Genomic DNA, 13928 nt, shown 5'->3' with positions numbered 1-13928 from the left:
AGAAGAGAAGGAGGGGAGAGGGTCGCGGTTGTCTCTGTATCCCTTTCTTTCTTTTTTTTTCTTTTTTTATTTTATATTTATTTTATTTTATATTTTTTTAATGAGGGGTAATTTGGTAATAAAAAAATTGGTAAAAAGGACAATTTTAAAACAAACTGAAACTTTGGAGATTATTTTGTAGCAAAAAAAAGTTAGGGACGAAACAAATTTTCGACCCCTACGTTAGGGATCAAAATTGAACTTAACCCTAAAAAAATTGATATTATTGAAGGAAAAATTAAGATTTATTTCTATATATTATTTTTGTCCCAAACGTTTTCGTCATATTTAAGTTCCTAATATTTTAAAATCGTCTCAATTTCGTCCTGCCTTCAACTCTGTTAACGGATCCCTAACGGCAGGACAACATTGAGTCAATTTCAAAACGTTAGGGATAACTTTGGGACTTATCCCAAACGTTGGGGACAAAAATGATACTTTACTCTTTATCCAAAAAACAAGGACAACAAAACAATACAATAGAATTAACAAGAACATGATCAAGAATCCTAAACCACAGTAATAAAAACAATAATTGAAGAAGAAGAATCACAGTAATCACAACCTAACAATTCGTAAACCAATTAAAACAATAATCACAGTAAAAAATACCTTTCAGGGCACATAAGTGAGGAAGCACGACGGAGGGCTAGATACAGCAAAACTAGAAAAAGAGGTGGCTTGGAGTAGAGGAGCGAGGAGCATGGCAGAACTGGAGCAGAGGAGGGTGGAGCTCAGTAACAAAAGAATTCAGCTAAGTAATTATTTAAATAAGATAGTAACAAATTCAAGGTTCAATGATGGCAACGCAAAACAGGGACATTCTCAATCTCAAGGATTCGCAACAACAATTTAACAATTTAACAAGAATAAGACTTGAATAGAAAATCAGCAACCCGATAGTAAGAGACGAATATCAATCCAGCAAATTATCAAGAACAAATAACAAAACCTGAATAGAAAATTCAGCAACTCAATAACAAGAAACAAGAACAATCTCAGTCTCAATCTCAATCCAGCAAATTGAAACAAAACCCAATAATTAGCAAATTGACATAGCAACCCAACAATTTAGCAAACTAAAATAAATTAATCCAATAATTTAGCAAAATAACAACGGAACAAGATCAAGAATAGACATTCACAGAAAAAAAATAAGAACAATAACATAACAGAGTTAACAAAAATATGGTCAAGAATCTTAAACCCCAGTAATAACAAGAATAATTGAAGAAGAATAATCACAGTATAACAATTTAACCATCGTAAACGAATTAAAACAATAATCATAGTAAAAAGTACAATCCAGGGGACATGAGACGAGCACAGAAGAGCGCAATGGGGACGACGGCTTCAACCAGATGCAACGAAGGTGGTGACGCGGCGATGGCTGGACGAAGCAAAACGGCAGAAGAGAAGATTTTGCTTTGCTGAGGAAGTGAGGGTCGAAGGAGATGCTGAGAAGGTGCGATTGTCGAATGAGGAAGAAGAGTAGACGACTAAACGACGACTGTGGTGCCTGAGCCCGACGGATGGCGGCAGTCCTTACAATGTTGTTGGAGGAGCTAGGGTTCAGGGTTTCTTTCTTTGATTTCTTTCAGGGAATCAGGGTTTCCATCTTTGAATTTGAGTGAACAGAAGAAGGGGAAGGAAGTCACACGATGCGCGATTCTTTTTTTTATTTATCTTTCACAAAATCAAAAACATCATATTACCATGGGAGTCAACTTGGCCTCCGAGTTTTTTTTGCCATCCTAGCTTTGCTAAAACAGCTTCAAGCTCCTCAAGCTCTTTTTCTTCAATTCCGTCTTTGAAGTTGCTCTTCAGTTTCCTTGGTAGACAACGAAGGTTTACGAGGCTTCTTAACAACAGTTTCAGGTTCTACTGGCGCTTCTAAATCATTTTCATGTTCATCCTCTGCATCATCAAGGCATCATCACTATTGCTTTTCTGCTATTAAATCATTCACATGTCTTGCAGTTAGTCAATGTGAAGCTCAATGTCTCAATGAAACAATAATAACCATCTTCTATGTTATTAATTTGCCATTAAGGCCAAAACAAATTAACAATTAAGTGCCCAGTTATGCAGCTTTCAGCTTTCACTACTCCAAATGGGACGTGAAGGGCAAGTCCATGAAGAATAAAGGCTACATTATATCATCTACGTTAAACAAAATAGTTATGGGTGAAGACACAATCATTTTAACTATGCAAGATTGAACTTTATTGAACTTATATAGGTGTTAAATGATTAATTCAAAGTTGCCAGAGAACTTTATTAGTATTTCAATCAGGATATTAATCTGTTTTTTAGAAATTGGATATTTGTTAGACTTTAGAAGCTTCTAAATTTTTAGATAGTTAAAATTTTTCTACTGGTGAAAACATTGATGATTGTCTATGTTATCAAGCTTTGAATGGGTTAAGAAATATGCTTTATTTAAGAATCAATTTTATAAGCGGATCAAATAAGCATATTTTGTTAGATTTCTTTTATAATTAAAAGGAAGAAAAAAGACACGAGAATTTGAGTTAGGGTTCTTCTTTTATACCATAACTTTATTTTTATTACCGATGTATAATTTTGTATTATAACCAATATTTTGGAGAACATATCTCTTTTTTGCGATAAATAATTTAATTTGGAGATCACTGCCATGCAAAAAGAAAAAATGTATAAAGACATCTACTATAGCATGAACTGTTGGAAAATTGTTTCTACTTTGTTAGTTTGTCTTATACTTTAAAGCTCAAGTCATGTATTCATATTTATTTGGTTACCCTTTTTGTATCAAAAATGGGATATCGGTATGTGTTCTTTAATCTTATTAAAGAGTTTGGGATAACGGCATTAAAAATTTGTTGAGAAGGTGGAAACTTTGACTATTTTAAAAATAAGTTTTTTGCATTTCTATATGGATTTTCTCACTATAGGCAGAATTTTTTGCTTCCAAAGACTATCAAATTTTTATTCTTTATGTATTATTTCTATTCATTTGAAGTTTACTAATCATATTTTGGATTTAATTGCTGTTATGAATAATTGGTGTTTTAATTAATTTTCTACATCTTATTTGATCCAAGGTTGCGAGAACCGGACCGGTCAATGAACCGGTGAGGTTACTGGTTCAATGGTTCAATGGTTCGACCGGGGTTCAACCGGTTTAATTAAATATTAAATAAAATTATTAAAAAACCTAAAAATAATTTTAAATATATTAATTTAATAAAAAACCGTTAAAAAACCGTTAAAAAATCGGCCGGTTCGACCGGTTTACCAGTTAACCGGCCGGTTCGACCGGTTTTTTGCTGGCCGGTTTTTGAGCTTACCCGGACAGATTAACTGACCGGTTCCCGGTTTTTCCGGTTGAACCGACCGGTCCGGTCCGATTTTCAGAACCATGATTTGATCCTTACTTTTGTTTAACGTGTGATCCATGATGGGGTTGTTGAACATTTTATGGGTGTGGTTTAGTGGCAGCAACCAAAAGAAGCCATTGGACAAGGTGCAAAAACTTGTGCAGAAACCTTCTATTAATCGTTATAGTGACAATAATGGTCTTCCTTAACTTCAAGCAACATTAACGAGAAAGGTAAGCAAAAATGTTCTAGACTCTATCTTCTTTTTACAACATATAAATGTATTAACTAATTGGAACTTGTTTTGGAATGAAACTTGGTTTTCAATAAGGGTCAAGTGGGCATTTAGTTACAAAGCTTTTTAGTAGTTGAAATTCCTGAGAATTGGTGATCCTTTTCTACTAACTCCTATGCTTTGATTGTAGTTGTGAGATGTAAACAATTTGCACAAGTCCTAGGTAATGGTTACTACAGGTGCCAATCAGGTGATCAATCCTCATAAGATATAAACATGTTTCATAATTTTATATTTTTTTCATGACATAAAAATATAACACACGGTTAGTGAAGATAATGCACTTTATAAGCATTCCAGTTTCCATTTCATACCTTTATGTTTATGTGTATAATGTATTTTTCCTTCTTGGCTTCTCTCCATTCGAACTTGGAAAGGAGCATAGTTGGGGAGAGATTTTCGGTGGTAATGAATTGGTGGTCAAATCCAAGGCCAATGAGGTAATTTATGTTAAAAAACGCAACGACTTTTCATGGTTTCTTCTCACAGATTCGCATAATTTGTGTCTTTGAGGTGGGTAATTATCAGTAATTTTGAATAATTTTAATTTTTTGTTGAATTCCGTCTCTATGAAGAGAGATTGTTATTCGGTTTTCTGTTAGGTTCTCCATTTTTAGTATGTGATGATTTTGTTAAGGTTTGCAATTATGTTTCTGATTTTTCACTAGAGTTTTTGTGTAGTTAAATCTAAGTTTTGTAATTTTCCGTTGATTTTAATAGTCAGTTTTGTATAATGTACACTGAACCATTGAATTAATAATATGCTCATACACACTTGATTTTGGTTACATTGTCCATGCTTCAAATTTTGTAGGCTTCATTTTGTGTTAAGGTGATAAGATCTGCTCCAAGAGCGTCCCAGGGGGAAAGGGTGCCAATATACCAAGTAGTATGATTCTATTTATAACTTTATATATAAATACATATATACTTTTATATTTCTCATGTTACAGAAAGTTGTGTAGAGCACAATATTGGAAGTCATTTATAACATGTTCATGTTCATTAATTTGAACATTAAAATATTACAAACAACTCTTTTGATTGTCATTTACAGAAATAAATTATACAATACGAGCAAAGAAAAATTGAGTTGTGATAGATATTTTTTACTGTTGTGGTGGATTGATTTCTTCTTGTGTTTCAAGTTCGGATGGTTCCTCAACTTAATTTTTTCCGCAATATAATTGTTTCTTATATTATGAGCAAACTTTGCAAGTAAGTTTCATAAATCATAATTGAATAAAGACACGTGCTACCTAACATGAGATGAGATGTCATTGTTTATAGAATGCGTATTTTCTTAGATTATGTCTCTATCATATGTTTTTTTAATTATTTTTTTTGTCGTATTTATTGTATAAAATTGAAGTGGAATTATACTTCCCTTGAATAAATGAGTTGGGTCAAGTAACAAACAAAGACTAATAATTACTATGCTTAAATTTATGTTTGAAAATATAGAATCATGATTGTATACTAATAAACGAACAAACATATTAAGAGGTTGCGCCAATGAGTAATAATTCAAATGGCATAGTTTTTTCACACTCAATTAAGAGGTTGCGAATTCGAGTCTCCTATCTTTAGTATAAAAAAATGAACAAACATATTCCGATTTGTTTTTGTTAAATGTTGGAAGGTGTTTGAACATAAGTAACGTGTTGGCACGATGATTTTTTTTTTAGTTTTGTAACAAGAATTATTTTATTATGCTCACCGTCACAGAGTGAGTGTATGTCAGGTGAATATTGAGCCTCTTAACATAAATCTTTTTGGTAAATTTTAAGATTTGCAAATTTTAAGATCTGCAATCAATTGTTACTTGTTCAATGTCCATACCACTTAAAATTTCTATTTAGATCAATCCAACATATGAAGTAAATGTAAACAAAAAAGAAAATAAATAAATTAAGAACAATGTTATCTTGACATATATTGTTGTTTATTTAATGAAATTTTAAATTATATTTTACTTCAGCAACTGGAGAAAAATATTAGTACAAAAATATTTTTTAAGTTCATATAATTTTAGTATTTTAGATTTTTAATTAATCCAATTAAATGAGTCAATCAAGTCCGGTTTTTAGAACTTTAAAAAATACACACAAAATAATTTGATTTACAATTTAATTTCATTGAAAATTGATGTAAAAATTACATACAATACATCACTTAATAACATACTAAAATGTACAAATAATTTAAAGTCTCAAAATACACAAAAAAATTAGTAAAATTTCAATAACTCATAAAAATTGACTGAATGAAAGATTATAGATTAAAGTAATAGAAAATATTAAAAGTTGCTATAATAATAATAATTAATTATGATCTGATGAAAAAAAAGTGAAAGAAGAAAACGAAAAAAAAAGACAATATAAATTAATAATTTTAAAAATAATAATAAAATTAAAGATAATTTAAAAAATTGAATATAAAATTAAAAAAATAAAATATTTTTTATCTATTAGAATTATACATGAAGATAACAAGTGTTTTGTTTTGAATTAAATATTATTATAATTTTAAAAATAAAAATATAAACATTAAGCTAATATATATATAGAGAATAAGTTAATATTTGAAATCCGTAGATCTGTACATCCGCATGATAATAATTAAAAAATAAATAAATAAATATATATGTTTGACATTATATTCATTTTTTTTTACCAAAGATAGGAGACTCAAATCTATAACCTCTTAATTGAGTATAGAGAGATTATGCCATTTGAACTATTATTCATTGGCTTAACATTATATTTACTTGTTTGTATATATGTTAGTTAGTAATTATTATTCATATATTATATTATTTTATTTTTATTATTTAATAATAATTTAATTAAAAATATTTTAAGAATAAATAAATTTAAAAATATTAAAAAATATTTTTATTATATTTTTTACATAAAAATATAATAAAAAAGAAAATGTTCAAACTATGTGGATATATCCGATATCCTCTAGGATCTGTACCTAATCCTAGCTTTTTGCTGCCGCAGCACCACCGATCTCGTTCGATCGGAGAGTGTGATGGCGGAATTGGATGCTGCTGAGTCAAAAAGATGAAAAACTGAGCAGGTTGAAATGGCGAAGGAAGCGTGCCTTTGCCTTGTGACTTATGGAAAGTTGATCGTGATCAAACTGAGCAATTTAAAGGAAGAAGTTGATGTCAAAGATTGGACTTGTTTGCCTCCACCACCGTTCGAGATGTGTTTGGATCTTCCAGGTCATGATATGTGTCCCTTCGAGTTCGACTCCAAGATCTATATGGCGCCGTCCGACAAGTTGAGCCTGCCGCGTGAAATTGGCAGAGCCAAAGCCGTTTCCATGGGGAATGTGGTCCCCTGGCCAATCTACGAAATCAATATTGAGGAGGGCAGAATTGACCCTACGCTGGATGGTGCACCTTTTCCTTTTTACAAATCATACATCGCAAACACGCCAGGCTCAGGCGATGTTTACTTCTATATAAATGTGAGGCGACGGGACAGAGATGAATCTAGATTTTACGTTCTTTGTTCTGGTTCTAGAGTTTGGAAACCCTTGATGGCTCCTGGGGCCGCCATCATTAGCGAGCCACATGTCGAGAATACCATGTTCGTCCTCGACAACAACCTCTTTTTTTCATCGTCTAGGGAGTTGGAGAGAGACTCCTATTTGGCCCGCTTCGACCCCATCAAAGAGACTTGGATGGATATGTCTGCCGCTGATAACAATCTTTCGAACTTCAGAACGGGTAGACTCATTAGCGGCGGTAGACTCTTTTGCCGTAGTGACCAATGTCGTCTTACTTTTTTCCCACATATTTCTGTGTCCCTTCCCGGTCTTGGAAGCAGCAACTACACCGTTTGCCTTACACATGAGTATGTGGAGGATCCTCCTCATACACCTTTGGACAAGGTCCTTGCCATTCTCGTTAACCACCAGAATGGCCTAGTCGCATTATATCAATACCTTGATGTGGGTTTTGAGGGTATTCTACCACCGATGGAAGGACCCGGCAGATTCAATTTTGTTGACCTTGGCAACGGGAAGCTGTGTGCAATATGCTCTAGCCAGTTATTGGGTTCCGATCCCGATTCATCCGCGCATTGCTTCTCCATTTTCACACTGTCCGTGTTGAAGGACTTTGCAGCATTGCAACTTGACAGTGGGGCTCCTCCCATGGAGCGAGATTTCTTACAAGTTACTGTCCATAGGAAGAGTGTCTTCACCATGGAGAACCGTGGGATTACTAATTGTATGCGCCATGCGTTTGTTTGGCCACCCACTAAGGGAGGAAGATTTCAGCACAGGACAAATCTAATTTAGTAGGAAAAGTATATGAAACCAAAAGTTACCGGCCAAAAACTAAACAAAATCATATTAATTTATATTAATAATTAATTAATTTTAAATTTTTAAATTCAAAATTTAAAAAATTTAAAAGATTAAATAAACCTAATTAAAACCTATAAAAACGTTCATCTTCTCTCTCACATTAATCTACCCACCTCCAATAATCACACACACAGCTCTCTCTCACCGTCTCCGCCACCCCACCGCGACCCACTCCTCTTCTATCAGCGAGTCGCCGGAATCATATAATATGATTGAAGACTATAAGCACATAGTGTGAATCATTAGTAACGAAGATAATGTCAACACTTTAACTTTCTTCAATTTTGATCACCTTCTCCTCAAAAGACTCTATCATCTTTGATTGCTTTTTTGCTGATGAAGGTTCGGTGATTCTTTTGCTGCTACCATAGGATGGTACTGGGGATACGCCTGAGCCATCAACTCTATCCATGGATTTTCTTGGTCCATCAGAAACTGTGTATCTCATGGATTCGCTTCGTGGCTGCTTGGTCAATGAAGCCTTAACCGACTGCAAAATGCATTTGGAATGTCCTGAGGATGATTCCTCTATGTCTTGTGATTTCAGCTTTTTACTTGACCTGCACATTTGTCATAGGTTTCATACATATGAAAAACTGCTCAGGTTGTTAAGCCTATATGTTCCTATCAGATGTCAATCAAAATCAATTACAAAAAGAAACATTAATCCAAAAATCAAGCCACCTAAGAATTCCTAGAGTTACTACTTTTCAATTTAATTTTACCTTATTAAATCCTGATTTCATCCCAAATTTTGTTTCAAAAGTATAGTTATTAGACCTTATTATAAAAAAACATTCATTTAGTATGAAAAAAAAATATCCTAATACTTAACAAAAGAAATATCCGGTTATATTTTAGCAAAAATAATTAAATATCTATAAAATTAAAAAAAAATTATAAAATTCTTAAAGAAATATAGACATTCATATTTGTAATACAAAAAAATTCGAAAAATATATAAAAGAACATCCATTTAGTATGAAAAAGAAACATTCTAATACTTAGCAGAAGAAACATCCATGTATATTAACTCGTATAGATTTTGAATTCAGCTAGAGATATTTGGCTGGTTTTTGGCTAATACCCTTTTGGTTCCCTAGCATTGCTCAATTTAGTAACATTTCATGTTATTTCTTGTGGGTTATTATCCTCCTTAGTCGTTTTCAATAGGATTATGAATGAACAATGAATTAAATATTAATGTCTTTCAGGAATATGATCTTGCTTTGAGTTGTGTCTATATTCTCTTCAACTCGTACAAAATTATCTGTGTATTTTGAGATATTTGCATTATTACTGCTGGTCATATTAAATGATCAACTCACTGCTTTCTATTTCAAAATACATGATGCATTTTAAATAATTAATTCAACTAATAGCCCGCACATATTATGTCAAAAGAAACATTTTGAAGTTTCACATGAATGGTTCTTGTTTGAAAAATTTAGTTTAAAAATTTGATTTGAGTCATTTATAATATTATCGATTGATTGCTTTATTCATTAGATTAAGAAAATAAGAAAATAATAAGAATGATGATGAAGGGAAACTGGGTTACAAAAATTCAAATCAAGTTTCTAAATGACTAAATAAAAATAATGATGTTATTTTTATAATGTCATTCTGTATGAATTTAGGGAGAAAAGTAACATTATCAGAATAGGTCATGTTCCTAAACAAAATAAGCTAATGTGATCAGTTTTAACTGAAGTGCTATAAAGGGGTTCTATGAGTCTATTCTTTCAAAAGATGATTATTTCTACAAAATATAATGATACATGCATACGGAGTAAAGAAATTTACAAGTCTCGTTCATATATGATAATGTCATGCTCTGTACAGAGCCCCAAACTAAAACAAAACATAGGGGAGCAAAAAGTTAAGAACAAGAAGTGGAAACCTAAAATCTAATGGGTGACTTTATCAACATTTTCTTCCAATACATATTTCACATAACCAAACCATTATCTCCAATACAAGCAACATAGTTTAGTGTAGCCAGTTCTACTCAATCTATTATTTGTTGTACAATGGATTTCAGCTTCAAAACGGCATTTGTGTCATCACAGGTGAATTCCCCATGTAAGCACATCTGGTTAATACTACATGGAAACTTCTGCATGTAGACATCAACATTTAAGTTCCTATTCACTTGCCACTGGCCATGTATCTGTGAAAATGGAAATCCATTTTGCATATCTCGCAAGTCATGACCAAGAGGGCCGTTTCCGGTCAGGCTGATGTTCCGACTTCCGACCTATCCACATTATCACATCTTCTGACAAACTGGTCAAGAGTTCTCTGCTTTGAAGGCCTATGCCCAATAGTAGTATGCTTTGCAGGGCTACTCAATGGATGATTATTTGACACAGCTAAGGTGTTCTCATGGCCATCTAACACCTGATTTTTCAATAACTAAAATTTAGAATGGTTTCTCAAAAACATCAAAAAGTAACTCTCAAATACTGCTTGAGTATAGATCTTGACAAAATATAAATATAAACCAGAATAAAAACCTTGAAACTAAGCATTATGTACATTTTGCATTACATATGATAGTTCAAGAAGATGTAGAAATGTACCTGCCCCCAAATTATCCGGTTTGAATTGCACCACATTCCTAAGTCGTAAAAATTTAGATCATCAATGCATAATAAATGTTAAGTCAATGCTATACCAAGCAGCGAAAGACTGCAGAAATAATAACAGAACCTACCAAATGATGTCATCAACCATATCATTTGCCAACTAGTATATATTTACTGATGAGACCTGTAAACAAGAACTAACGAGTCAAAAAACAGAAGAGCACATGTTGTCTTTGCTACTAAAAAATTTAGATATGAGAGTTCTTTTCATTTGAGATTATCTGTTTTCTTAATGTTGTCATGCAACTAGTAACAACTCTCTCCTTTCTACTTAATGAGTGTGAGAATACCTGACCAATTCTATATGCACGATCTTTGGCCTGAATTAGGTCACCTGGAGTCCAGGATTGTTCTGTAAAGATAACTGTGCTTGCAGCAGTTAAAGTTAATCCAACTCCTCCCGCTTTAATGGATAGCTGCATGATAACGTGTCACATGAAATCATTATCTCAAGCACAAATACTAACCAAGACAACAGAAAAGATGCTTATAACGGAAACACATGGAAGAAATGCACAACCAAAAATACCACCATACTACAGCTGCCTTGATATAATCCTTTTCCTGGAAATCTGTAACCAATTGTTGCCTTGATGCAGCGGGTGTACCTCCATCAATCCAGATGCAACCCACTTTTTTCTTCTGGAAATTTTCAACAGTTTTTGTAAGTGCTATAATTTCCAATATAAAGAGTAAAATTGAACTGGTCTTACAAGAAGGCACTCATGTATCGCATCTATCATTGGCTGATGGTGCGCAAATATAAGAAACTTGCAACCTGCCTGCAGTGATCACAACATATTACACGTGATAACCACCGATAGCCCAAATGAAATAGAAAGATGGAAGCAAGAGAAAAAAATTTTTGAAGCAATCAAACTTTCAAATTAAGCATACACAATGATTTGGGGCGCTGGAAGATGGATGAAATATAAGAATGAACACATAATCTAGTTTACAATTCGTGTTTATTTCGGTCACCACTCAGACCAGCCAATGTTGACACCAATAATAGTTGTGGCATACGTATTAAAATGTCATATGCTGACATTTTCACCACACTGGTCAGCCAATTTAATTCATTCAACTTATGGTCCTACATTAAGGGGCACCGATTGCAATAAAAGCAATTAGAAAAGACCAATTTAACCATGCATCATGCAAGCACACCAATCAAAGGAGATGGGTGAGAAACTAGAGAAGTTGAGAACCTAACTTGACTTTCTTGTAGTACATACAGATGCAGTCACTAAATTCTTTATTGACATTTTATTGCTTTGAAACAGTGGAGGGGAGCAATACCTCAATGAAAGTTCCGAATTAGTATATATCTGGAATCGAATATATCATGATTCAGTTTTGATCATATACCAGTCAAAATGATTTAAACTACTCCAATATTGGCCAAGGCCTGAGAAAATGTTGCAGTAAAAACTATAGACCTATCATAGTTCTAGGTAATCAGAAAAACTTCCAAACAACTTGTACAAGTCAAGATAATGTTCAGGGCTTCTTCCATGCAAACCTTGTTAATCAGATTCTTTTGAGTAAATTTAACAGATTCAGACTCATCTTTTGATTTAGCAGATTTGATTTTGGCTTTTACCGCCTCCAACTGCAGTATAAAAAAAAGCAACCAATATTGATTAGATTTTACCACCTCAGACGCAAACCAAAGATGGAGAGCACATATTACCATCTCCAAATCAAATAACCTAATTTTAGAAAGAAAACTTACCACAATCTTATTCTTACCAATAAAAATTGGTGAGCAAATTTTTGAACCATTTTCAAAGTGAATGAACAGTTTTGGCATCTCACTTTTTCCTTTGAAGTTTAGAGTGATTGGCTTCTCTAGGAACTTAGAATTTCAGATAGTGTTATTGACTTTCCTAGTTAGGCATGTTGATTCTTGAAGACAGCTATTTTATGAGTCTTGGCTGTGGCCCTAAGCATTTTGTCTTCCAGTATTACCACCGGATACACAAATGCCACAGACACATAACTGGGTGAACCTTTTCAGATTGTGACTCAGCTTTGCTAAAGTCCCCAGTTAGTGGTGCCCAGAGCTCTTAAGCACACTCTTTTGCTTTGGATCACGACTTTAACCTTGGACCTTCATGACACAAGCACATGGTTAGGGACAGCTTGATTTAGTCGCTTAGGCCTGGATTTTATTTCCTTGGGCCCTCCTATCCATTAATGCTCAAAGCCTTGGATCTTTGCTAAAATTTTTGCCACTTTTTTTTTTGTTGCTTTTTCTTGCTTCAAGAATCAATTTCATGATGTTTTTCAGATCATCAATAACATTTCTCTTTGTTCATCATTCTTTCAAGCACCAACAATTTTAACACTCATAAACAACAAGATCAAAAGACATATGCACTGTTCATTCATTCATTCAGAAAACAAAATTTATTGCCACCACATCAATATAATTAAATTAAATTCACTAATAATTTCGAAAATTATGTATTTCTTGTTCTTTTGAATTAAAACATTTTTTTCTTTTAAGAGAGGTGAAGGACTAATGGATTTTATTCATAGCTTTAAGGCATGGTTACACACTAATGATCATGAAGTAGAGACACAAAAACATAGATAAACATAGTACTTAAAAACGAAAACAGAAAGAAAATAAAGAACAAGGAATGAGTCCACCTCTTAAAAGAAAATAAAGAACAAGGAATGAATCCACCTCTAGTGGCGTCTCCTTCTTGAAGGACCAATGATGTTCTTCAACTCTTCTATGTCCCTTCCTTGCCTTTGTTGCTCCTCCCTCATGGCTCTTTGATCTTCTCTTATTTCTTGAAGAGTGAGGGCGTGTTCATGGTGTTCCACCCTTAGTTGTTCCATGTTTTGGCTCAAGTCTTCTAAGGAGGTACTGAGTTGCTCCCAATAGTTGTTGGGAGGAAAGTGCATTCCATGAGGCATTTGTTGATGAACTTCCTCATGTTCTCTTTGTGGGCCGTGAGGAGCTTCCCTTGTTTGCTCCATCCTCTTTTTGGTGATGGGCTTGTCTTCTTCAATGGAGACATCTCCATCTATGATGACTCCGGCTGAATAACATAGATGGCATATGAGGTGGGGGAAGGCTAGCCGTGCCATGTGTGAAGGCTTGTCAGCTATTTTGTAGAGTTCATCAGAGATGACTTCATGAACTTCCACTTCCTCTCCAATCATGATGCTATG

The 13928-nt window shown here is 33.5% G+C and overlaps 1 protein-coding gene across 36 annotated transcripts in view; it reads right to left on the bottom strand.

Moving 5' to 3' along the window:
- Positions 1–9874: 9874 nt before the first annotated feature.
- The window catches only part of LOC107462099 (uncharacterized), a 16290-nt gene continuing 12236 nt past the window's right edge, over positions 9875–13928 (bottom strand). For 6 of the 36 annotated variants that reach the window (XR_008005546.1, XR_008005551.1, XR_008005554.1 and 3 more), the window contains one exon: positions 10721–10860. Coding sequence is in view for 17 of the 36 variants with exons in the window: in XM_052256724.1 (XP_052112684.1) it covers positions 10321–10488; positions 11027–11152; positions 11274–11378; positions 11450–11479 (429 nt within the window). In the remaining 19 variants the exon portion in view is untranslated. Of the gene's footprint in view, positions 10489–10720; positions 10861–11026; positions 11153–11256; positions 12368–13928 lie in introns of those variants that run through there. The other 30 variants (XM_052256725.1, XM_052256722.1, XM_052256726.1 and 27 more) reach the window with 20 other exon arrangements.

This window comes from Arachis duranensis, unplaced genomic scaffold (genome assembly GCF_000817695.3).
Source record: "Arachis duranensis cultivar V14167 unplaced genomic scaffold, aradu.V14167.gnm2.J7QH unplaced_Scaffold_608113, whole genome shotgun sequence".
Taxonomy (NCBI): Eukaryota; Viridiplantae; Streptophyta; class Magnoliopsida; order Fabales; family Fabaceae; genus Arachis; species Arachis duranensis.
The sequence above is the reverse complement of the archived record's forward strand: the minus strand, read 5'-3'. Positions and strand labels throughout refer to the sequence as shown.